This window comes from Mauremys mutica, chromosome 3 (assembly GCF_020497125.1).
Source record: "Mauremys mutica isolate MM-2020 ecotype Southern chromosome 3, ASM2049712v1, whole genome shotgun sequence".
In the NCBI taxonomy this organism is placed as follows: Eukaryota; Metazoa; Chordata; order Testudines; family Geoemydidae; genus Mauremys; species Mauremys mutica.
In genome coordinates, this window is record NC_059074.1 from 61,548,664 (window position 1) to 61,574,490 (window position 25,827).

At 43.6% G+C, this 25,827-nt stretch overlaps 1 protein-coding gene across 2 annotated transcripts in view; it reads left to right on the top strand.

Annotated features, from left to right (window-relative positions):
* The first annotated feature begins 8,587 nt into the window (after positions 1–8,587).
* The window catches only part of MEI4 (meiotic double-stranded break formation protein 4), a 131,664-nt gene continuing 114,424 nt past the window's right edge, over positions 8,588–25,827 (top strand). For both annotated transcript variants that reach the window (XM_045010936.1, XM_045010937.1), the window contains exon 1: positions 8,588–8,684. In XM_045010936.1, the coding sequence (XP_044866871.1) occupies positions 8,642–8,684 (43 nt within the window). In that variant the 5' untranslated portion in view covers positions 8,588–8,641. The remainder of the gene's footprint in view (positions 8,685–25,827) is intronic.

Genomic DNA, 25,827 nt, shown 5'->3' on the forward strand with positions numbered 1-25,827 from the left:
AGTCTCTACACGAAAGAATAAATGGACACAAATCAGATGTCAAGAATTACAACATTCAAAAACCAGTCGGAGAACACTCCCTGGTCACTCAATTACAGACCTAAAAGTCGCAGATCTTCAATAAAAAACTTCAAAAACGGACTCCAATGATAAACTACAGAATTGGAATTAATTTGCCAAGTGGACACCATTAAATTAGGCTTGAATAAAGACTGGGAGTGGATGGGTCATTACACAAACTAAAAACTATTTCCCCATGCTAATTTTCCCCCCTACTGCTACTCACACCTTGCCACTTTAACTGGGGTTACCAAACAGTTCATTTTAAACCCAATACTGGATTAGTTTAAGGGCTTGCCTATACTTAAAACACTACAACAGCGCAGCTGCACTGATGTAGTGGTGCTGCTGTAGCGCTTCAGTGAAGATGATACCTATGCTGCAGGAAGGCTTCTCTCATCCGTGCATGTACGCCACCTCCCCAGGAGGCAGTAGCTTTGTTGATGGAAGAAGCCTCTGTCGACATAGCGTTGTCTACATAGGAGTTAGGTTGGTATAACTGTATCACTCAGGGAGTAAATTTTCCACTTGGCCACTTGACAGGTGATTGCCAATCAACTTTTACACCTGGCTAGAAACACTGAGTTGTCCTTTGTCTTTGAGAAATCAGTTTACCCACTCCCCAGACTTGTCTGCTAAAGACACTGTTATAATTTAAGCTTGTTTTCATCACTCAGTATACATTTCAAACATACATTACACAAGAATATTAATAATTAGTGTGTTAGTTTTTTAATGATACCCCAGAAGGAATATTTTGCACAGACATGATGATGATGATGTCTAGGGTGTGAATACAAGGGTGCTTTTAGTAACACAGGGCAAAATACTATTTTCTTTAAAACTGAGAAGAACAAGTCCTGACAACAGGGACAGGGGTAAGTACTTTTGGATTGGAGGGAAACATGTTCAGCAAAAGATATCTCAGGTCTGGCAAAAATGCTAGGTCCAGCCGAGATTCCCTTCAAAGTGGACTGTGTCTTAAAAGCCCTTCGTACTCGGAAGCATTTAAAATGTTGCTCCTTGAAGGTATTTATCAGCAAGATATACTGTTCTGGGGGCTAAGTAAATATTTAAAATTAAGAAAATGTGAATGTATAACAAAATAGATTTTGTAGCTCATAGCATCTCTCTTGCAATGGCTACAGTTATGGTTGAGGAGGCAGTTCTATTATAAAATCCTATTTTATGGTATTTAGAGCTTGTCAAAAATATGACCCTTAGCGCTAATATTTTTCATGTTTGTTCACCATCCAAACACGAATTATTTTTGGAAAATGTGGTAGAGTTCAACCTGGCTGGTTGTGAGTTATGAGAATATGAAAAAACAGTGTTTTTCATCAGCTGAAAAATGTTTCAGGTGCCTTTTTACACACTAATTCCAGTAACTTCAATTTATTATGGGGATCGCTACAGGCTAACATGGGGCTTACTAGTCAATTGCCTTTGGCATGTTCAGAGAAATCTGGTTTGGAAATAATAAAGTCACACATTTTAAAATTGCAAAATCTAATCATGACAGTGCCACATTGCACATAAGTATCCAAGTTTGAGATCCCATTTTCCCCTGAGATCTGTGCTTGACTTCTAATGAAGTCACAGGGGGAGTTTTACATGTACATATATGTGCAGCATTTGGCCATAAAACATTAACATTATATGCAAACTACAAAATACTGGAGATGAATAAGGAATGAAAGTTATGTCTCTAGGACAAATAACTATGTTCCAAACTAACCTAACTGTAGATATAAGAGGATTATCTCTACAAATACTTCACATGGTACAATTTCATCCTAGGTAACCAGAGATCAGTTCAGAGATAAACTGATTAAATTCCAGTTTAGCTCCTTAAAAACCTTAAATAAGTTCCATGTAATACATATATCAAGATATTACATAGAACTCAGCTTTCTTTATGTTCTCATGCTAATTACCCAAATCAACAAAGTAAGCAATTGCCCCTTCTAAACTGCAGTTTTCTCCTTCTTTTTTCCATAGAACCCAAAGAATTAAAAACATTTTCAACTAAATATGTTACTTACCAGTTAAGTGTATAATAAAATCTAGTACATGTACAGCTTAAATCAAATGTTGCAGTTAAAATCAATAAGCAGTGATTTTACAAATTATAATATGAAAAATAAGTCTCTTTTAAACCAAACCCTAACATAAAAGGAGCACTGCAATTAATATAACACTTTTTGTTTATGAACTATGCATGTAAAATAGGTTTCATGGATGTACAAGGAAATGTCCTACAAAGGGGTTTTAGTGATGATATAAGTCATGACAGCTCAATTTAATTGTAAAAGTATGCATACTGTAAAACCTAGAATCATTTTAACTGCATTGTCTTTCCATCCGATAAGGTATTTGTAGAATAAACTGCTAAGCTATCTCAATAATTCTTTCAGGAAGCAGAGTTGACAACCTTGTAAAACTTTTATATCTTCTTGTGAAGTTATAGCCAAGTATAGTTTTTCTCTTTGAGAACAAATATGGTTAAAGGCAGTATAAGCTATAAATCCTAGCAGATAGGTGACTGTCCATTCCATGGGAGAATTTAAGATGCAGTCAGGGAGGCTGACTGGTATCTTTCCACAGTGGTAAAGGCATCAGCTCTCTCTGCTGATACAGTTTTCAGTAAAGCAGTGGTGTCCGACTTGAGGCCCCACTGATGGACCTTGAGGCTCTAAACCAGTAGTCCCCAAACTTTTCACAGTCATGCCCCACCTCCTTACCCCTGTGCACACCCATGGGAGCTGGGGCCAGAAGTGAGGCCGTGGCTCCTGGGAGGCTGTGGCTCCTCAGGGGGGCTGAGGCCGCAACTGGGGGCAGGGCCAGGAAAGAAGCTGCAGCCAGGGGTGGGGCTGGGACTGGAGGAGAGCCAAGGCCGGGGACCAAGGCTGGGTCCGGGACCTGGAGTGGAGCAGCAGCCGGGGAGCTATGGCTGGGGGCCGAGCTGAGGGTAGGAGTGGAGCTTTGGCCAGGGGACAAGGCTGGGGCCGTGGCCGGAAGCTATGGCTGTGCCACAGTCAGGGGTTAAAGCTGGGGGCAGGGCTGGGGCTTGGAGTAGAGCCTGGCTGGGAGTGTGTCTGGAGCAGAGCTGGGGGCAGAGCGGGCCTGGGTGGCGCTCCCTTCCTGCCCCACCTGGGGGTTGGCCCAGGTCCTGCCATGCTCTCTCAAACATTGCTCCATGCCCCACTAGGGGGATGCTCCCCACAGTTTGGGGACCACTGCTCTAAACAGTTGTCTTCAAAGACAACTATATTACAAAGAAAACTTGTATTTGGTTAGGATTAGGAAATGTTTCCTGAGCCATACCATGTGATTTTTAACTGATATGTTTGAATCAGCCCCATCAATAAGTGGAGGAGGTAGTATTATTTTTTTCATTATTATTTGTATTGTGGTAGTGCCACCACTTCTCCTGCAATCTCATGATCCACAATGGTGTGATCTGAGAATGCTGTAAGCAGCTGCTCTCCCTTCGCTGCTGCATCTGCTCAGCTGGTCAGCTTCGGGGAGGGAGGAGAGGGAAGTTTTGAGTGCTCTATTGCCTGTCTCTCTGGTGGGCTGTGGGAGCCCCAGGAAGAGCAGGTTAAGAGCTTGACTGGCTTTTCCTGAGCCTAGAGGAAAAGTTAAAGCATAGATTGTGACTTTCTGAAATAATATGATCAGCCCTCAGCTGGAAAAGTTTGAGCACCACTGAATTACAGTATGCTTTGTTTATCTCCTGATGCGAGTTGACATGTTTGAAATTTGTTGCTCAGGCAACAAAAATGACTTCTAATTCCATGGCTTTTTATGGCAAACTGCTCCACTTCATTTTAAAATGAATCTGTTTAGATTAAATATTGCACTGAGAACACTAGCAGTATTTTATTAGCCTTCCTAGTATTCCGTGAGCATTTCGGAGTTGTTACCTCCTTCTCTGTGTGTGGAGGACACAGGACCGGTGCAAGGATGTTTCGTATCCTAGGCGAAACTTCCACCTTGCGCCCTCCCCTCCCCTGCACCCCCGACCTGAGGCGCCCCCTACGGCAGCTCCCCCACTCCGCCCTGAGGTGCCCCCCCCCGTGGCAGCTCCCCCCCTCTGTACTGAGGCGCTCCCCTTGCGGCAGCTCCCCATCCCCGCCCTCCACCCTGAGGCACCCCCCCACACCCAGCTCACCCCTGCCCCGCCTCCATCCCAAGCACGCCGTCTCTGCTTCACTTCTCCCACCTCCCAGGCTTGCGGCGCCTAGGCTGATTGGCACCGCAAGCCTGGGAGGCGGGAGAAGTGAAGCAGCCACGGCGTGCTCAGGGAGGAGGCAGGGCAGGGGTGAGCTGGGGTGGGGAGTTCCCCTGTGTGCCACCCCCCCCTTACTTGCTGCAGGTGGCCCTCCCCACGCTCCCCTGCCCCAGCTCCCTCCGCCTAAATGCTGTCGGTGACTGGGGCGGCTGAAGATCCGGCCGCCGTGGTCGCTGCCGAAGAAAATGGTGCCCCCCAAATCCTAGTGCCCTAGGCAACCGCCTAGGTTGCCTAAATGGTTGCACCGGCCCTGGTTGGAGACAGAGAAACCTTTCCTTCTCTGGGCTTTGAGATGCTAAATTTTTGACCATCTAATTTAGTAACCATGTTTGACACCAGGAAAAACTAACTGATTATCTTAAGCTTAACAAATGTACTGACTTCAATTCAGATATGACAATTTACACCAGCTGAGAGTCTGCCCCACTATTTATAAGGGTAAAGCAACAAAGTTTATGTAAGACACTTCACCTTTTCAGCGTATCAATGGTGAGGACTAAACTGGATCAAATGTTCATTCCATAGAAAGAGGACTATGTAGCATGCAACTATATATGTGGGGTAAAGAATGTAAAAAATAGCCCAAAAGTGAGAAAAGTTCTCTGGATCTACTATAAACGAGGTGCAAAATCTTTCTTTCACCAGATGTGAATGTGTAACATGGATCTTTTATATCATGGGTTAACTATTTTATAGCTATTTCTTCCTTTCTGATTCTGAAACTTCTGTATGACTTTCATAGATTATAAAAAACTTTTGTATGACTCATAGATTATAAGAGCAATGACAACTACAGGACATTGTAGTTATGTTCCTGAAAAATGCGACTTTAAGCGAAACGATGTTAAGTGAATCCAATTTCCCCATAAGAATTAATGTAAATGAGGGGGTTAGGTTCCAGGGAAATTTTTTTCACCAGCCAAAAGACATATATATACACACACACACACAGAGTATAAATTTTAAACAAACAATTTAATACTGGCACACAGTGATGATTGTGAAGCTTGGTTGAAGTGGAGGAGTCAGAGGGTGGGATATTTCCCAGGGAATGCCTTACTGCTAAATGAACTAGCAATTGACTGAGCCCTCAAGGGTTAACTCTCACAACACTCTACAAGGCAGCAGGAAAGGAGGGAGGGCAGACAGAGAGACACACCCTGTGTGTGAGAGAAAAAATGCGCATTTCCCCTTTAAGTAGCTGACCCCAGGATTAAGTACACTGCCTTAATTAAATCAGCTTGCTGAGACCTGAGAAGGCTCCCTCCCTCTGTCTTGTGTGTCCCCTGCTCTATGGAAGACGGGGTAAGTGGGGTGGAGGAGCAGGGGAGAGGGGGAGACACCCTGACATTAGCCCCCTTTTTCCCCTCTCCCCCTGAACAGCAAACAGGAATCTCTGGGAGCAGCTCCAAGGCAGAGGGCAGGAGCAGCACATGACAGTGGGGGAAGGGACAGCTGCTGCACAGGGAATTTAGGGGAATGGGGAGCTGGTAGGGAGGCTGCTGGTCCACCCTGGTTCCAACCACCCACCAGCTAGCTGCAATGGGCTGCTCTTCCTGAAAGCAATGGACAAAACAGGCGGCTGCCAAACGACATTAGAAGGGAGCATTGCACAACTTTAAATAAGCATGTTCCTTAATTGATCAGCAACTTAACATTGAAACAACATTAACCAGGACAACTTTAAGTGAGGAGTTCCTTTACTTTTATACATCCTTTATTTATTTTAATTTTATTTTTTTGCCAGAAGTCAGTTGTTTTGTATGGAGAGAATAAAATAATCCCCAAAAGTGTATTGATATTCTTCGATTAGTAGTGAAATGTAAATGCTATATCGTCCCATCCATTTTTAAGCAAAAGTCCCACAGAAGTCTGCCTGTCATTGTGACCACTTGCTGATATGTTTTATGCTTTTCTTTCACCCTTACTAGTGTCTTCCAGATTGTAAACCAGGGGTCGGCAACCTTTCAGAAGTGGTGTGCCGAGTCTTCATTTATTCGCTCCAATTTAAGGTTTTGTGTGCCAGTAATACATTTTAACGTTTTTAGAAGGGCTCTTTTTATAAGTCTATAATATATAACTAAACTATTGTTGTATGTAAAGTAAATAAGGTTTTTAAAATGTTTAAGAAGCTTCATTTAAAATTAAATTAAAATGCAGAGCCCCCCCTCCCGGACCAGTGTCCAGGACCTGGGCAGTGTGAGTGCACTGAAAAATCAGCTTGCGTGCCGCCTTTGGTACGCGTGCCTTAGGTTGCCTAGCCCTGTTGTAAACTTTTAAGGCAGGGACCCTCTTTCTAGTATTAGTACAGTACGTAACACAATGGGGCCTTTTAGAATGACCAAATATAAACAATAGTGATTTTATTAGCATAATAAGGGTACAGAAGGTGCCAAAATGTAAATAAAGTATGATTAGATATCTGCCCAGACAGTGTTTCACAATAACCAGTTGCAAACTGTTACATATTATGAGGGTATTTTATTTGTTTCTTTCACTTCTCCCAAAATTAAGCTTACTTTATCTGCCTTGCTTCTGAATGGGAGATTATTTTTTTTTGGCATCATAAGTTATAATAGTTTATTTCTTTCCTATTCAGTTTTAGAATTGGATGTTAAGATGGGTTAATACTTAGTTCTGTCATGAGGTCAGGGAACTGGACTAAAGACCTCTCCAGGTCCCTTCCAGTCCTACACTTCTATGATATAATCCTTATAATGTCTACTGGTGAATAACAATATCTTCTGTGTAAAAGACAAGTTATGTAAAGAATATCATTTCTGATAAAAGTTATCGTAGCTTCTTACTCCAGTTAGGGACATAGTGGCTGAATGTCTTTAAGCTGGTAAGCTTTGATCACGGTTCTTAAAGCAAAGCACACATTTCTTATGCAGAGCTACATACCGGTAAATGTTGTTTTGAAGTTTTAAAAACAAAACTGTTTTTGAGTTATCCAAACACAAGTGACTGAAATTATTTAAGTGAAAAATTATTTTTAAAAGCTCCCCATGTCCCTCAGAATCAGTTGAAGAGAGAAACAAAGTTGAATAATATGAAAAATATATTTCCCTTTTAACAGAGTGTGGGGGCGCCCATACCTAACATTTGAGAGGTTCTTCCTCTCCCAAATAACACCTATCTGTATCCCCCAAACTCTAGCAGCAGCAGGGCCGGCTCCAGACCCCAGCGCGCCAAGCGCGCGCTTGGGGCGGCGTCCCGCAGGGAGGGTGGCAAGCGGCTCCGGGGGACCTCCCGCAGGCATGCCTGCGGAGGGTCCGCTGGTCCTGCGGCTTCGGTGGAGCATCCGCAGGCACGCCTGCGGGAGGTCCACCCGAGCCGTGGGACCAGTGGACCCCCCGCGGTGCGCCGCCCTGCTTGGGGCGGCGAAATTACTAGAGCTGCCCCTGAGCAGCAGTGAGTTCATACTCTCCTATATTGTTTATTTGTACTACTGGACCAGGACCTCATTGTGCTAGGCACTGTAGAAACAGAACAAAATGATAGTGCCTGTTCCAAAGAGCTTTCAATCTAAGTATAAAAGAAGGGACAACAGCTGGATAGAGACAGACTGATGAGGGAGTAGCTCAAGTTTAAGCACCTCATCACTTGGAGAAGTGGGGTACTCTGGTGTTAGATGCCCATTATAATATCTGTGTCAGCACAAAATATTATAAGCAGGGACATTTCAGGTGACAAATAGGTACCTTGGCGATAAACTAGATGAATGGAAATCTGGTAACTATTCCCCTTCAGAAACAGGTCTGGCCCACCCAAGGAGGTTGAGTTAGCCTATATGCACTTGTAAGAGGTGAGGGAGGGTCTGGAAAAAAGTCCCAGGCACTGGCCATCTGGTATAGTGAGTGGTGTGGCAGGCGGGCCCCCACCAGAGCTGACTCCTGGCCGGGGGAGTAGCAGAGCAGGTGTGGGGGGAGGGTGCTGCAGGCTTGTTGGATGAGGTTTTTTTGTGTGGGGGGAGAGTTGCCGAGTCCCTAGGGAGGCTCCACCTGTTCAAGGCAGCGCACACTCAGCAGAGCTGCCCAGAAGCGGGGTAACCGCGGCTTTGCGGGGACACGGAACCCCGCAGAAAGTCTCCAGGAGTGTCCCGCGCAGGGACCCGACACCGCGGGCAGCCCCGGGACCCACTCCGCCGCCTGTCCCCCTCCCGCGCGGGGGCTGCTCTCGGGTGCCGGCCCGGCGGGGCCCTGCAGGGGGCCGCGTGCCCTGCGCGGGGCCGAGCGAGGCGGGGGAGCGTGAGGGCGGCGGCTCCTAGACTCGAGGCCTTCGATGGAGCCGGCGGGCAGCGCGGGCGTCCCGGGCTCCTCTGCAGGTGGGTGTCTGCGGGCGGGGGCTGGCCCCGATGCGGCCGCGGTGCCCCCTCTGCGGGGTGTGGCCTGGCCCCGAGGAGCCGGCGGGCTGCAGCCGATCGCCGCCCTGAGGGGCGGAGCCGGGGCTCATGCCGGGCGGGCCGCGGGCGACGCGCGGGCCTTGCAGACCAGCCGCAGGCCCCGTGCGCGTCCTCCGGCCCGTCCGCCCGCCCGCGGCGCCGCTTCTGGGCTGCCTGGCCCCGGGAGGGGCTGAGCGCTGCCCAGTGCGGGCTCCCGTCCGCTGTCAGCCGGCGCGGCTCTGTCAGGGCTGGCGAGCGGCGCGCACGGCCGGGGTGGGTCTGCCCCTTTGGTGCTGCTGGCAGTGCTGGACGCATGGAGGCTGCTGCCCCTCCGGCCGAGGGGATACTGACCATAGCTGGGACCTCTGTTGTAGCAGTAAAGATCCCGTGACATCTTTTCCTACGTTTAGGGCCGGTATCCTGTGTGCAAATAGGCCTTCTGCTTGTAGCAATTCTCCCTGCGGTGGCAATTGATAGCTGCAGATTTGCAGGGCTCTCTCTGCTTTTTATCCACGGACCATTTTTGTTGAGCGGGTGCAGATACACATTTTGTATTCACGCAGGGCTCTATCAGTTGGGTACAGCATTCATCGCCATGTGTGCTGACCTCTTGTTATGAGCTGTTCTTAACTGCCTCTTTTGATCCTGGTAATTGCTCTGTTTAGGGTCTAGGTTCCTTAAATACCACACAAGGATGTTTAGTGGCCTAATTAATCTCCGTAAATTAAATTCTTGAATGAAAGGTCTTATGGCAGTGCAAAGCGTTATAGATAATAGAGATTCAGACATTTTTTGTTCTGATTTCTAAAAAAAATGGTGTATTCTTGGCATATTTGCATACTGTAGATAAATCTGCAGCCCAGGCCTCATTCTCCATCCCCTTGCACCAGAGTTAAACCTGAGCAATTTGCATCTGATCTCAAGACATCACTATTCCATCTGCCACAACATACACATTTTCAAAAATATCTCCAGCACACCCTCCAGTTATGCCTGGTTTGCCATTGCTATTTTCAGGACTGATTCTAGGCACTGTACATTAGTCACTGTAACAGATTCCCAGCAACCTTTTTCTCTCTCTTCTTACCTCTTCTGCAGATACTTACTTCCTCATCTCCAAGCAGTCCCGTTTTACATTTCGTAGAATTACTGATATATGTAAAATGGGTGCAACAGAGTAGAGAATTATGGCCTTAAATTCTGACAAACTATTTCTAAGAGAAAACTCATTAACAGGAATTAATCTGGTAGATTTGTAATTACTGCGAATCTCATAAGATTCTTGTTAAAATTTAAACTTTTATAAGCTTGTCGGTGTTCACTTGCATAATTATCTCTACAGCTGCTAATATAATAATGCATAAATAATGGTTGTGTCCACCAGCTTATTTAAAGTTTAAAATGGGAATTAATGCAGCAAAGTTCTGTTCCTTGTAACTTCATTAAAGCAAAGTTTCTGAACTGAAAATTGGCATGTGTGTTCTATACATAGGAGTTAATATCTTCCTATTCCTATGTAAAAATGTAAGCCAAGAAGTTTGTTATAAATTAGATAAGTACAAAATAATTGGGGTGGAATATTTATTTACATTTTTAGTCTTAAACTGCAGCAGTTTTCTAGAAATGAGACAGTCTTTGAAAGTAATAGGAGTAACAGAGACTAAATGCACTAAATAATTCTATTTTAATATAGTCAAACAGTCTGTCACACATCATAAATCCGATTAACATTTATGTTAAAGATAAGTCAGTATATCGACACTGAGTGGGTTTGACTCTCACTGTTTATTATAGGCAGGTCCGGCAAGGGGAAGAACGCTAATTGTTTCTTAAGATTAAGGTGAAGATCAAGGCACATGGAAAATTATCTCATGGGAGTGAGAATGGAAAGTGAAGAGACACTTTTTAAAATATTCAAACAGGCATTGCATGTATTTCGGGAAATAAATCTGGGCAACAGTTTGACACATTTGCTGTTAAGACAGAAAGACAAACTAATATTTGGCATATTTACTGTTTTATTTATTTCTATTACTGTTGTGTCCACAATATGCCAAGCACTCTCCAGACATATAGTGAGGCACGGACACCACTCTCCCAAAGAGCTCACAACTGAAGAAAACAAATGAAGGGATGGATGGGGAAGAGCAGAGACAACATACTATCAATGTTTTTATTATTAAAAAGGAAGAGACAGTTATCCCCAATTGCTGCTCCAGCTGATTTCTTGTAGGTGTTATGGTGGAAGTGATCATAGTAGGGAGGGGTTGAAGGAGAAGAGGTTAGGGGCCTGCCTTGCAGACCAGTTCAGGGAGGGCATTCAGTATGGAACTGTGTCTTCAAAAAAGAGGCCGAAGGGCCAAGGCTGGCATAACTGATGGGGCAGAAGGTTGGGGACAATCAGAAAAGACACAAAATCAGGTAAGAAAGGAAGCAGAGTGTCAAAGATTTGAAGGTGAAGTTGAGAAACTTCAACATGATTTGGTGGAAGATGGGGAATCAATGGAGGGATTTAAATAGGGGGTGACATAGTGAGAATGATAGGTAAGGAAGAGGTTAATGGGGTTTTTGTCAGTGTATTGATTTGATACTGGAGAAGGAGAAATGCACAGTGATTATCAGTTGCAGGATTGTATCCCTTACTTATGTGAATAATCCTGTAGGCTGATCAAAGCAAAGAAAGAGGTTAAGGAGGAATCCTAAAGATCTGCTGTAAGTGGAGTATTTTCTTAAGCATGTGGAGCTTGGTATGTACCATCACATTCTCCTTCTAATATGGCAAACAGAAAGGAGGATATACTGGTAATTTCCCACAGTCCCAAATGGCTTTTGTAAACGTAGTCTTTCTTTTTTCATCATTTAAATTCCATAGTGGCATTTCTGTTTGTATTTTATTCTCTTCTCTGTTTTACCTTCTCCAGTGCTGACTTTCTCCATGTTTGTGTTTTCCCCCTTTCCTTAGATCTTGACTTTTAGTCATAGTGACTTCTGCTCACTTCTTCTTTATCGATCAGTAGAAACCTTTCACTCTTAATTTTTGTCAGTCCGGATACATTTGCAAAGTTAATTGTAAAATGAACTAAAAAAAGCATGTTTGAAGTTAATCCTAGGATCAGTAATGTGTGTTACAGTCTTATATTTTATTAGGGTGGAGTTATAGTTTATCCAAAAGAAGATTAGCAGAAAGTATGAAACTAGGCACATGATATAGGGCCTGTTATATGACCTGTCTTACAAAGCTATGATAAGAAATGTAATTTCATGTCTCCAAACAGAAGAGGGTTTAGGCCATTTCAGGTCAAACAAACAAACAAACAAAAAATCGCTGTTATGCGTTTAGTGAGAGAAATTCTAGAGGGATGTAGACAGGATAGATTAGAAACCTGCACCACTAAGTAATTCTTTAGTTTCTGAAGAGTGAACTTTATGGGACAACGTCCCTGTGTAACTGTGTGTGTGTAAGTACAGGTGGGACAGGGGAAATCTGTGGTAACGGTACATGCCAGATTCAGTAGATATTCTAAATGACACAGCAAAGAGAGCTTGTTGTGGGAGATAAAAGGATCACAAGAGGAAGAACAGCTTGTAGGGAGAATATATACATAATTTAAAGTTGATCAGAAATCTCAAGATTACACTAGGATTTTGATATTTGGCCTATTCTAATGGGAATAAAACTGAAAAAAAGAATCCTTTTATCTCTGTAAGACTCCAGTAGTGCACAGTTTCCCTTGCCTCAACACTTTTAAAGTCTTTTCAATTATTGAGGGACTTGAACTCGAGTGACTACATATTCTTATATGTAAAATTTGTATGTTGTTTCTCTAGTGGGTATGTCACTAAATACAATACGCCAGAGATATGATAGCTAGGAAACCTGTCAGCTGAAGCTGATCAAAAAGAGCTAGGCCAAACCTGTCCAAACTTCTGGAGTTAATTCAAGATGTATCATAGAATTGTAGTAGCACCATTAGTTTTATGGATGAGAAAACATCTTAAAATAGGGGTTTATAAACTTTCTGATGGGAAAAATATCACCTTGAACTAAAATTTTCTCATATAACCTTTCACTCCAAATGCATGTCCCTTATGCAAGTGGGGCAGACTAAAGTGGCCCATGCATCTTTAATTCTGTTTCTTTGGTAACGTCTAAATGTTTGATTTTGTAACCTTAACTTTCTTTGTAACAGAGGGGTTCTTTAATAAAATTTAAAAAAAAAGTGTGTGTGTGTGTGCGTATGTGTGCATATTTATGGATTTGTTTTTTTAGTTATTCAAGGTGTAGGTTAAAATGATCAAAAGGGTGTTATTTTGGAGCCCAAGTCTCATTTTCTATAGGAGTAGCCATGTTGCCACCTAAGTCCTATTGAAAGTCAGTGGCCTTTCTCTCTTTTGAATGTAGAATTTGGGTTCTTATGTCACTTAAGGTATGTCTACACAGCAAGAAAAACCCCATGGTAGTGAATCTCAGAGCTCAGGTCAACTGAGGGCTTGTCTACACTTAAAACACTTCAGCAGCGAAGCTGTAGTGCTTCAGTGTAAACTCTACCTATACCAACCGGAGGGTTTCTTCCCTCAGCATGGGTAATCCATTTCTATTAGAGGTGGTAGCTAAATTGATGGAAGAATTCTTCCATCGACCTAGCGCTGGCCTACACCAGGGATTCGGTTGGTATAACGGTGTCTCTTGGGTGTCGATTTTTCGCACTCCTGAGAGCCGTAGCTATGTAAAGTAAAGTTCTAGTGTAGACCAGGCCTGAGTTGCACTCATGCTGTGGGGCTAAAAATAGCTGTGTAGATGTTTTGGTTCAGGCTGGAGCCTGGGCTCTGAGATCTGGTGAGGAGGGAGGATCTCAGGCACTTTTGAAAATTGTAGCTTTGGTGAAAGTAGAAAAACTTGGGGAACTTAAATGGCTTTATTTTTAAAACCTGAAATAACTTTAGAGTTGAAGTGTTTGATATCAGTGCAACTTTTGATCAAGATTTGACCTAATATTTTAATCTTTATAGTTTGCAAAATAACTGAACATGCTCACCATATAAAAAGATGAGTATGTTGGAGGTTTCATTTTGGGCTCAAGGTAGTAAAACTGATTTAGTTTCTCTTACAGATATACATTGTGGATATATTTGCTAGGTGTTATTGGAAAAGGACATAGTCAAGTATAAATACACATTTATACACTAGAAGCTGCTTAATTGGAACAGAAGGTGGATTTGAGTCCATCCTGATTATGCAGCTGTCCCATTATTATTATTTATTTTTTACATAAATAAAACACTAGCATCATGCTAGGTGCACCAATTAAACCAAGTTTATTTAAATGTTACTTAGTGTCATAAAACAGACAGCCACAAAAACAGAAAACCCAATAATAAAGGGGGATTTCAGCTATCCCCATATTGACTGAGTACATGTCACCTCAAGATTGGATGCAGAGATAAAATTTGTAGATACCATCAGTGACTGCTTGGAGCAGCTAGTCTTTGAACCCATAAGGGGATAGGCAATTCTACAAACTGTGGTATGTAACCTATCACTTAAATCAGCCTCTGTGATGCATGACTTGGAGGGTAGCTAACGTAATACTAGTTTTTTTAAAAAGGCTACAGTGACGACTCTGGCAGTTACAGGATGGTAAGCCTAATTTCAATTAATATGTGGCAGGTTTATAACATAAAGAAGTACTTCTTTATACAACATACAGACAACCTGTGGAATTTGTTGGCAGGGGATGTTAGTAAGGCCAAAACTATTAGTGGGTTCAGAAAAAAATTAGATAAGTTCATGGAGGATAGGTCCATCAATGGTTATTAGCCAAGATGGTTAGGGATGCAACCCTATGCTCTGGGTGTCCCTAAATATTTGATTGCCAGGTCCTGGGACTGGACGACAGGAGATGGACCACTCAATAATTGCCCTGGTCTGATCATTCCCGCTGAAGCATCTGGCACTGGCCACTGTCAGAAGACCGGATACTTTGCTAGATGGGCCATTTGTCTGATCCAGTATGGCCGTTCTAATGTTCTAACCACATGTGGAAAGCTTTCCCCTCTTTTGTAGCAGTTAAATGAGAGTTAGGATAGGCCAAAGGTGCAGGACTGGGCATGGCTAGAGACTTTCATCTTTCTTACCAGTGGCTGGGTTGGGAGGGGCAAGGAAGAGAATTCCTTCTCATTCCTTGCAGGCAGGGGATGGTTTTGGGTGTGGGGGAGGCTTTCCCAGGTTTCAGGCTTCTATCACTCAAGGCTGGTATGAAAGCTGGGGGCTACTAGTAAGGTCCTGGGACAGCCTTTTGTTTGCATTATTCCAGCTACTTAATGCCTGTTCACTGAGCCCCTGGATAATAGGGTTAGGGGCACTGGACTGTCTCAGGGAACCTAGAGGTATTTTCCCAAATTCCCATGCTTACCAACAATTTCCCAACCTTACCAAAGCATGCATTTTATATTAAGGACTTCATATTTTGCCAACTTTGGTGATTTTAAAATGAAACTACTTTAAACTATTCATGTGCAGAGAGAGTCTGAGCAATTTTTTCTTTATGCTATACTGCATAAAGAGGCTGATGTTCTCTAGAGCTAATTATTGGAAAACTTGCACTTCCTTGAGCTTGACACAGATGTGAGCTTACTCTCTCAGCCTCGTTGACTTTTGACTGTCCCTAATTTAGTGGACTAGAGCAATATTTATGGTTCAGAGATTTCAGAAAACATTAAGCATGCCACCCTTATTGCCCCTGACATGTGGGAAGAAAAACAAGGAATGTGGTTTAATTAGGCTGCAGCTTTATTAACTGAACTCATCTGGGAATTATCCTAAAGTAACTCATACAGTGCAGGTCATGATTCCTTCCTTAATAGTTTCCACCAGGTGGAAGGCTGTCATTAGTCTCCTACTTCTCTGCAGCTGGTTCATAGCCTGCTGCTGTGACTCCTCTGCCCATGCTTTGAATGAGGGTTAAGGGGCTGAAAAAAGGGGGTTGTCTCCTTGCTGTAGCTCCAATTCTATTCCCCAATTTCTTTAGGAGATGCCTTCCCCTAAGTCCCATTCCAATTCCAGTTTATCAGGGAATTGGACCCTCTGTAGAATGAATACTTGTGCTAGAGATGCCATCAATCAGAGTAGCTGGGCTGCTCCTTCCCCAGAGGAATTCCCAGATAGTTAACAAAAATATATCCACTCCTTGGTTGGAAAAGTGTAGCCATATTTCCTGAATTTCACAGGTATCAAATATATTTTTGGTGTGTAATTACTGATCCTTGCTCTTTATGTACCATCTGGCCTTGTCAACCTGTGGAGGCTTCATGGTTCCCCATCCTACCCTCTGCTGCTGCATTTCAGATGGGTGGGGGGAGGTCCCTGATCTGCCTTAAATTTCTGTTTGTCCTAATGACGGGCCACTTCTATACTAGAAAGTTGTATCTGTAGCATTTGTTCTTGCAAACAGTGGTTGACATAGCTATTTTGTTAGAGTTCATTTCAAGTTTACTGGTGCATTGCATCCTCCAAGTGACATGTTGTATCAGCAAAAGATGGGTGGCACTGTGGGTAAGCATCCCAGTACACTGCACCACCACCTGGTTTGCTAATTTCAGGGACGTTTTTGCAGTGTATCAGTTCTCTCAGGGAATCATGGGAATTTGGGGGCAAGTTCCTGCAGTTCCCTTTGTCCCATCTGATAGTCTTTTTCTCATGCTTAAAAAGAAAATTCCCACATTCTTTGTTACATCCCATAATATGATCTTCCTCGTACTAGTTTTCAATCTGGCTGCCATCTCACTGTCAAAAGCATGGATGATGAATTGGTCAGCGGAGTTCTGTCCATTTTAGAGACACGGTGCCTGAGTTGTCATCGTCTTTGTGGAACTCGAGCTACCAGCCCAGCAGCTGGTCATGCAGCAATGGATATGAGAAAACAGAGGACGAATGGATGATGAAGACAGTGAGTGAAAGTGACTAGGTGCAGCTGCACACAGGGGAGCGGTGCTTCTGGTCCCGGGAAACAAGTTTCAAGTGGTGAGATCAGATCAAATGCAAATCTGTGAGGACCAGCAGTGGCTACAGAACTTTTGGATGCAGAAGGCCACAATCTTGGAGTTGTGTGCTGAGCTTGCCTCAGGCCACCGGTACAGAGATACAAGAATGAGAAGTAATTTGACAGTGGAGAAGTGGGTGGCGATTGTGCTGTGGAAGATTACAACACCATTGCTGTTGGTGGTAGGCAATCCATTCCATGTTGGAAAGTCTGTAGTCAGAGCAGTTGTCTAGATATGCAAGCCCATTAAAACTGTCGTGCTGCACTGGATTATGACTTTGGGCAATGTGCAGGTAATAGGAGATGGGTATGATGCAATGGGCTTCTCTAACTGTGTTGGTGGCAGCATTGCTTCTGAGTACATAAAGAGAAAAGGGGTACTTCTCCACAGTTATGCAAGCTTTGGTGCATCACTGAAGCTATCTCACTAACATTAACATTAACACTGGGTAGCCAGGGAAGATGTATAAATTGTGCATCTTTTGGAGTACAGGACTTTTCAAAAAGCTACTAGCAGGGACACTGGCACTGCAACCCCTCCAATGTGGGGACCCAGCCTACCCTTTTCTTTGCATCATAAAGCTGTTAGCCAAAAGGGCTCGTTTTCCCCCCGGAGCTTACCTAATTACACCAAGGAGGCACGGAGGATCAGAGAGACGAGTACCATTATTTTTACTGATCGGTCAGCTGAGCGGGTGCTCTCATCTCGGCTCGTGCCAAAGAGAGAGACACACCCCACAAGTCCGAACGGGCCTTTTTATAATCAGTAACAAACAACTTAGCCTACGTTTGTCTACGTCATTTGGTTGACCTGTAGAACCTGTACATGTATCTGTTAGGGGATAATTGGGTACGCAGGATACATATATCATTTTGTGGGGGCTACAAGAGACATACAGCTGTTGAGGATACATTTGTCATTCTGAAGGGGAAACAAGGTACATCTGTTGACCCTTTGTACTAAATATCTTGAAGACATACATGGGAACACAGCTGCATAATCTTGGGGAGCCAACATATACTTGGGGAGCCAAACAAAACTGATAAGCGAAATAGCTGACTTAGGTAGATACACGGCCTTCAGTCTAATGAGTTCTGTAAGCTTTCCAACACAGTTTGGACAAGCATAACATAACTTTGGTTTACTCAGGCCTAATACGGAAAGGCTTCATTAGCACTATGATTTTCCAACAAAGCCATACACAGGGACAGGAGCAAGGAAAGATTTAACCTGAGTGGTGCACTATGACCATGGGGTATATGTATCAGAGGGGTAGCCGTCTTAGTCTGGATCTGTAAAAGCAGCAAAGAGTCCTATGGCACCTTATAGACTAACAGACATATTGGAGCATGAGCTTTCGTGGGTGAATACCCACTTCGTCAGATGCATGTCGGTATTCGTCCACGAAAGCTCATGCTCCAATACGTCTGTTAGTCTATAAGGTGCCACAGGACTCTTTGCTGCTTTTACATGAGGTATATGTTTGGCAGATTAAAAGGGCCACTGGAGATGGTTTAGCACTAGGCTGGATCTACGTGAGCCAAATGCTGTTATTGCTGCATGCTGTATTTTTTATAATATTTGCGAGGCCAAGAGGGAAGTGTTACAGAAGGGTAGAGGGAGGAATTGGAAAGACTGATGATTTTGAGAATTCTGGCACAAGGACAGTTACCAAGGCCTGTTGAAGCACATTACAGCTGAAGGAGGTCTTACAAACTCACTTAGACCATGTGCAGGGGTGGCTCTAGGCACCAGCAAAGCAAGCACATGCTTGGGGCAGCCCATTTGCAGGGGCGGCAGGGATCTAGCATGGGAGCTGAGAACCAACAGGGGGCTCTGGGAGCTGTAGTTCCTTGGTTAGTTCCCTGCCTATAGAGCCAGGCCTGGAGCAGGGAAAGAACTACATTTCCCAGCATTCCCTTGGCCACTACCAACTGGAAAGGAAAGAGGGGGACCTCATGCAGCAGTGTGCTGTGAGTGCTGTGAATGGTAGGGATACCATATTTTAACATTCAAAAAACAGGACACTCCACGGGGAGGGAAGCCCCACCCTGCCACCATCCACTCCCTCCGACTGCCCCCCACAGAAACCCCAACCCATCCAACCCCCCCCCCGCTCCCAGTCCCTGATCACCCCCTCCCGGGACCCCTGCCCCTTGGGACCCCAGCCCCATCTAAGCCTCCCTTCTCCTTGTCCCCAACTGCCCCCTCCTGAGACCCCCCACTTTTCCCCTAGAACCCCACCCCCTACCTGTCCCCTGACAAACCCCTGAGACTCCCATGCCTATCCAACCGCTGCCTGTCCCCTGACTGCCCCCCCCGACCCATCTAACCCCCCCTCTCCCTGCCCCTGACTGCCCCCCGAACCTCCGCCCCATCCAACCCCCCTGCTCCCTGTCCCTTGATTGCCCCCCCGGAACCTCCTACCCCTTCTCCAACCCCCCAGCCCCCTTACCGTGCCACTCAGACCAGCGTGTCTGGCTCCGCGCAGCGCCAGACACGCGCCTGCATACATGTTGCCGTGCTCCCCCGCGGAGCCCACAGCCCCCCCACACATACACCCAGCACCTGCCTTCCAGATTTGAACACCTCAAAATTCAGGAGTGCTCAAGCTCAGTTTGGGCAGCTGTTACTTCATTTCTCCTAAATCAAATATACTGATCCACTGTAACTTGCTGTAGAAAAAGTAGGATAAAATTGAGCAAGAAATGCTTCCCAGTAGTTATTAGGACTGGGATTGCTATTTTCAACAGCCATTGCCTTTTTTTTGTTTGTTTGTTTAAAAGAAAGACAGTGATATTGCATTGGCAAATTCCCCATAGAAAGAAAGAGTGAAACAAAAGAATAATAAAGGCACCTCAACTTTTCCTCATTTATGGAGGACAGTCTTATAATATGCATCCAGATATCCTCCAATCACACAAGCTGAAAATTGTTCCACTTTACTGCAGCTCTGTAACCATATGGGAACCAATCCTGTCTGTGTTCTGTGCACATCCAAAATTCCTGCTGAATGAACTCACCCTGGGAGCAAGTTACCAGTGACTCAGGGCTGCGGCGGAAGGAGGGTGCAGGTGGCGGGGAGGAGGTGTGGGGGGGGGTGGCACTGGGGGGGAAGAGGGGAGCCCAGGGCTGGGGCGGCAGGGCAGTGGGGGGAGGGCACTGGTGGGGGGGAAAGGGTGAAGTCCAGCGCTGGGGAGGCAGGGGGGGTGGGGGAGAGCCCAGGGCTGGGGCAGCAGGGGGGTGCGGGGGGGAGTCCAGGGCTGGGACGTGGGGCAGCCAAAATTTTTTTTTGCTTGGGGCGACAAAAAACCTAGAGCCGGCCCTGACCATGTGCTGTTTTTTTGTGTTTTGTATTACTTTGTGAATAGACAGTCCAGATTATGAATGATTATAAATGTTTATGAATCTGATGAGGGACTATTGATTTGGAGGGTTACATCTCTATTGTAAGAGGTATAGTTGCCCCATAGCACTCCATCTTAGCAGAGTGTGATTTTGGAGGTGCTCCCCGCCTCAATTTCCCTTCAACAGGCTTTTCAGTCTCAGGGATTCATATGGCTCAGCCCTCTGGCTGGATCCCACTCACAGTTCAGTCCCCTTCCAGGGTAACAGAAATCCAAACTATCAAAAGTTCTCCTCCTCACTTGTGCTTCTCTTCAGCTTGCCCTCTGTGCTCAGTTCTCAGCTCCTTCTGGGTTACCTTTGTCTTTCCTGCTCTGGGATAGAGCTCTGACTCCACTGATTCTTCTTAACCCTGCTTTAGGGGCCTGTTCATAGTAACCCAACTTGCTGGCTGTGGTTCCTCTACCAAACTGAGTTCTCTGGCATTTTATGAGGCCCAGGTGTTTATCAGGCTATCATTTGACCCCAGTTAGTCCTTCCCTGCTTAGCCTTAGAGGCAGCAAATTATGGCACATATGGGCTTATTGAACAGGGCTGACTAGTTCCAGGCCTCCTGGCTCTTGAAGGGCCAGGCTGCCCTATTCTAAAGACAAAATAAATTCTGGTTTTCACCACACACAATTATTGCAAAGTAATAAGCAGACTATTAAAGATTAAAAAACAAAATGCAAGGTGCATTTTGCTTTGAGATTCATCTCAGGTCAGTGTAGGTGCAAGTCATAGCAGTTCTCCTTTTTTTCCCCCTACTGGGGTTGAGTGGAGGAGATAGTGTTGCAGGGACTGCTTCTGCCGTGAGTGGAGGGATAGATGGCCCAGGCGTCATGAAGAGGATATTGTCCAGGCAATGTAATGGCTGCTGTGCTGTACACCTTCAGAGGCTTTTCTCAATAATACTTTCGAGCATCTGAGTTTGCTGTCTGAGGATGATGCCTTTGTGCATTTCCTGATGTACACCTTGGTCCTTCTGCCTTTCCTTCAGCATGTTCCCCTTCTATTCCCTGGCCTTGTGGGCGCAGAACTCTTGATCAGGGCTCAGAACGTGCCTTGCCTTATCCATTTCTTTTCCTCCATATTGAGGTCAATCTTTCAGCTGATGTGGTGAGAGTGCCTCTCAAGGATGCCTCAGCTGAGGCCACTAATAATCAGCCAGAGAGTCCTTATTAGACTTAAGGGTCTAGCAGACACCAAATGAGTGTCATAACTACCTACACTTTTCCCCGTGTATGAATAGGGTCACATTCACTACTGCTTGCTTTCAGGGATGTTCAAAAACATACAACACGGTAAATATATGGGGTTACTTTTCAACACTCTAGCCAGGAGAGGTGGGAGGCTGGATGTAGGGTGTCCCAGGTAATGTAGAGAGAGTTCAGTAAACACTGCTAAACTTATTACAGGCAGTGATGATCCTGGTGAGTATATTGCTTATGAGGGTGCCGAAGGTAGGTCCTTGAGATGGCTTGAGGTCACTGGGGCCATGTGCTACTGGCCTCTTCACAGCAATAGTGCTGCTGGAGCTGGTTGTAGAGGTGTGGAAAAGCAAGGCCCCTAATCCATTCAGTGTGGTTGTAGTTGCTGGCACCTAGGGCTAAAGCAAAATCCATCAACAAGGTATCTAATTTCCTAAACTGGTCTCCTCAGTTTAAAATTCATGCATTTTACAAAAACAATAAAGATGAGATCATCTGTAAAGATGTTCACATTTTCTTTTTATCATATCCGTGTCTAAACATCACCAAAATATACTTTGAGATCATCATGTTAATGAACGGATACACCCATTATTACTAGCTCAAAAAAGAGAGAAACTACAGATACCAAATTTGGTACTAAAGAGCTTGTTAACATGAGAACAGGGGACACATAGCACACAAAGGAGAGCAAGCTGTATTTGAAACTAGAACGAAAGCAAGGGATTCCAGATGCATCAGAAGTAAATGTATTCCAAGTTTGGTCAATGAAACCAACACTAACAGCCTCCCCCACCAGGCAAATCTCTGCTTTCAAATATGGTTCTGCTCTGGAAAGTAACTTTGTAAAAAAGGTTTTGTGGGAGTCCATGCTTATTGTCTCAGTAATTTCCATATGAAATTTATACAATTTAGAAGACATGATGTTTTGTTGGTTTTTTTTTTCTATCTTCTAGCCTTCAAATTCAGCTTTGGATCTGAAGACTGAGAGTTGCTCTTTCTTTGCCTCACCCTAGTAATTAAGATCCTTACCCTGCAAGGTGCTCTGCACAGACAGACCCTTATGTTGGTCCCCATTGACCTCTAGAGTCCTATGGAGATCCATGCAGAGCAGTTTTCAGGATCACAGTAGAAGATTTTGCAATGTAATTGTTGCCATCTGTTACACCTGTGCAGCTCTGTTGTTTCAGTGGGGTTACACAGGTGTAATTTAGGTCATAATTTTGAAAGCAGTGGAGTTGCACACATGGCCCTGCAATTGGAACAAGAAAACTTCTGTTGATGTATGAATCAGGAAAAAATCCAGTTTGCTATCCCAGAGCTGTGTTTAATTTTGTAGAACTGACAATAGTAAAACTTATTAAACTTTATTTTTTCCACTGATGTTGTCAGATATAACTGAAAACTTGCAGGAAGCAGACTGGTAAATAAGTTATGCAAAAATGACACCTCAAACTGGAACCATGTTTTAGGAAAATAATTCTAAGTATACCATGCATTTTTCAGTGAACTATTCAAGGCCTAAAGACCAGTTATCTTACTCGTCTCTTTAGCCATGGAAGAGAGGTTTTATGGTACATAACAGTTAAACTTCAGTACAAAAACAAAAGAAAGTATTAGAAGAAAATGAAAAAAATAAGTTTTACAGACTTATTCTCAAATGTACTGTAGTCTCTTCCCTGTCTTTAACCGTTTGGAGTTAAAACAAGCAAATTCATTATTTTGTTTTGAAAATATAATTCCAGCATATAATGGCTGTACAAAGTTGGTTTTCATTTTGACAAAACTGTCAAGTCTTGCAGAAATGATTGGTAAACATATTTATTTAAATCCTTACTGTGCAGTAAAATTGCCCTAAATAAGTAGATGATAAATTGGATAACATACCTTCTCATATAACATCATCCATCTTTCACAATGATTAAATTAACTAATTTAAATGAATTCAGTGTTCATTTGTTTATATGTTTCTACATTGTTAAATTATAATATCATCTAAAATGTATGGCAAAATTAAGGCTCTTCAGTGCAACTTGCAAAATATATAAACTTTTTTGGGAAGTGTATATCAGTGTTTCTCAAACCGGGGTCGCAGGCCGAGGGACGTACTGGCCGCCGCTTCTAGCAGCTCCCATTGGCCTGCAGCGGCGAATCGCGGCCAGTGGGAGCCGTGATCAGCCGGACCTGCGGCTGGAGCAGGTAAACAAACCGGCCTGGCCCAGCAGGGGCTTTCCCTACACAAGCCGCAACCCCACTTTGAGAAACACTGCTGTACATGATCTTGGCTTTGAATTGACCCCAATCCAGTAAAGGATTTTAAGAATATGCATAAATTGGACCAACTTCAGCGAGACTACTAAGGTGTTTAAAGTTAAGCATATGCTCAAGTGCTTTTGCTATATGGAGACCTCTCAGGATCAAGCTCTTTTATATCCTTGCTTGTTGTTAAAACTGACTGAAATATCTGAACTGAGATTGTAAATGAAGGAATTGCCTGTCTAATCTCTTGCTTTGTCTGAATTCCTTTTCAGGATCCGCACTTGGTGAAGTATGTATTGTTACCCAAAGTATATTATGGGTGCTATTGGCATTTGGTAGCGCTTAATTATTTAAGTAATAGATTTAAATCAGCAAGCAAGAAACCTTGATTTAAATAATCAATATTAATCGTGTTTTGTATTTGTACATTTTAGTTACTTTCCTAAAGAGTGGTTGATTCTCATTGGCTGGTAACCATTAAAATTTGTTGATTTGCAACTAAATATAGTCTCTATACTAAATTTGAAGCTTCTTTTGCTAACCATGGTGATACATTATTTATTTAAATAAATATATAGCTTAACTTACATTAACTCTCTTGAATTTTACATTTTGTGTTATGTTAGTAATGGTGAATTATGAATTTCTCATTTTATGGGACAATTAATTTTTTACTTGTGATTTGTGTCATTTCATTTGGATGAAAAATTAATTAAAATGTACAAAACCAACATTTAAAAAAAAATAAATAAAACTATGTTAAATATGCTGGATTTATAAAAATGTTTATCAAAACATTTTTTGCATTTTAAACTAACAGTTATTAAACAAAGGAAGTTTGTTTAATAAAGGATTGCGTCAAAAGAAATCTGATGAGGTTCAACAGGGACAAATTCAGAGTCCTGCACTTAGGATGGAAGAACCCCATGCACTGCTACAGACTAGGGACCGAGTGGCTAGGCGGCAGTTCTGCAGAAAAGGACCTGGGAGCTACAGTGGATGAGAAACTGGATATGAGACAACAGTGTGCCCTTGTTGCCAAGAAGGCTAACAGCGTTTTGGGCTGTATAAGTAGGAGCATTGCCAGCAGATCAAGTGACGTGATCATTCCCCTCTATTTGGCATGGTGAGGCCTCATCTGGAGTACTGTGTCCAGTTTTGGGCCCCACACTACAAGAAAGATATGGAAAAATTGGAAAGAGTCCAGCGGAGGGCAACAAAAATGATTAGGGGGCTGGGGCACATGACTTATGAGGAGAGGCTGAGGGAACTGGGATTATTTAGTCTGCAGAAGAGACGAATGAGGCGGGATTTGATAGCTGCTTTCAACTTTCTGAAAGGAGGTTCCAAAGAGGATGGATCTAGACTGTTCTCAGTGGTACCCAATGACAGAACAAGGAGTAATGGTCTCAAGTTGCAGTGGGGGAGGTTTAGGTTGGATATTAGGAAAAGCTTTTTCACTAGGAGGATGGTGAAGCACTGAAATGGGTTACCTAGGGAGGTGGTGGAATCTCCTTCCTAAGAAGTTTTTAAGGCCCGGCTGGACAAAGCCCTGGCTGGGATGATTTAATTGGAGTCCTGCTTTGAGGAGGGAGTTGGACTAGATGACCTCCTGAGGTCCCTTCTAACCCTGATATTCTATGAAGTGTCTGTAGTTAGTGAATTGAACTGATGATTTCTGGTTACTGTCTTTCAAGATTTTAGAACTAGCAGATCTCATCCTCTCACACCTAGTTTTTAATCATAGATTAGAAGAGGAAACAAGCTTCTCTGCTTTTTCAACTTCCAAATGATTTCTTAACTTTGACTGAACTGAATAAACTGAAATGGAGAAACTATTCTCTCTGCACCTGCAGAAGAGGCTGCTGCTGTCAAAAGCTGGTTTAGCACTTCAACTAACTCTGGTTCCAAGTGTTTTGCCAGTGACTTCCACTAGTTGAGGGGTTTGACTTTTAAACTTGGTAGCACACGTGTAGTGCTTAATATTATTTTTTGTATTTAATTTAAATGATTTTAACTGACTGTTATAAGTTTAGACCTTAACATAGATTACCTATTTAAAATTCAATTTTAAGTTGACATATTTAAAAACATAAACTTGTATTTTAATTTTAATTTTTAAAAAGTAAAAACAAAAATTTTAAAAGAGAAAAATCTATTTTTATTCACTGCAAAGTTTAGATTTGGTTGCC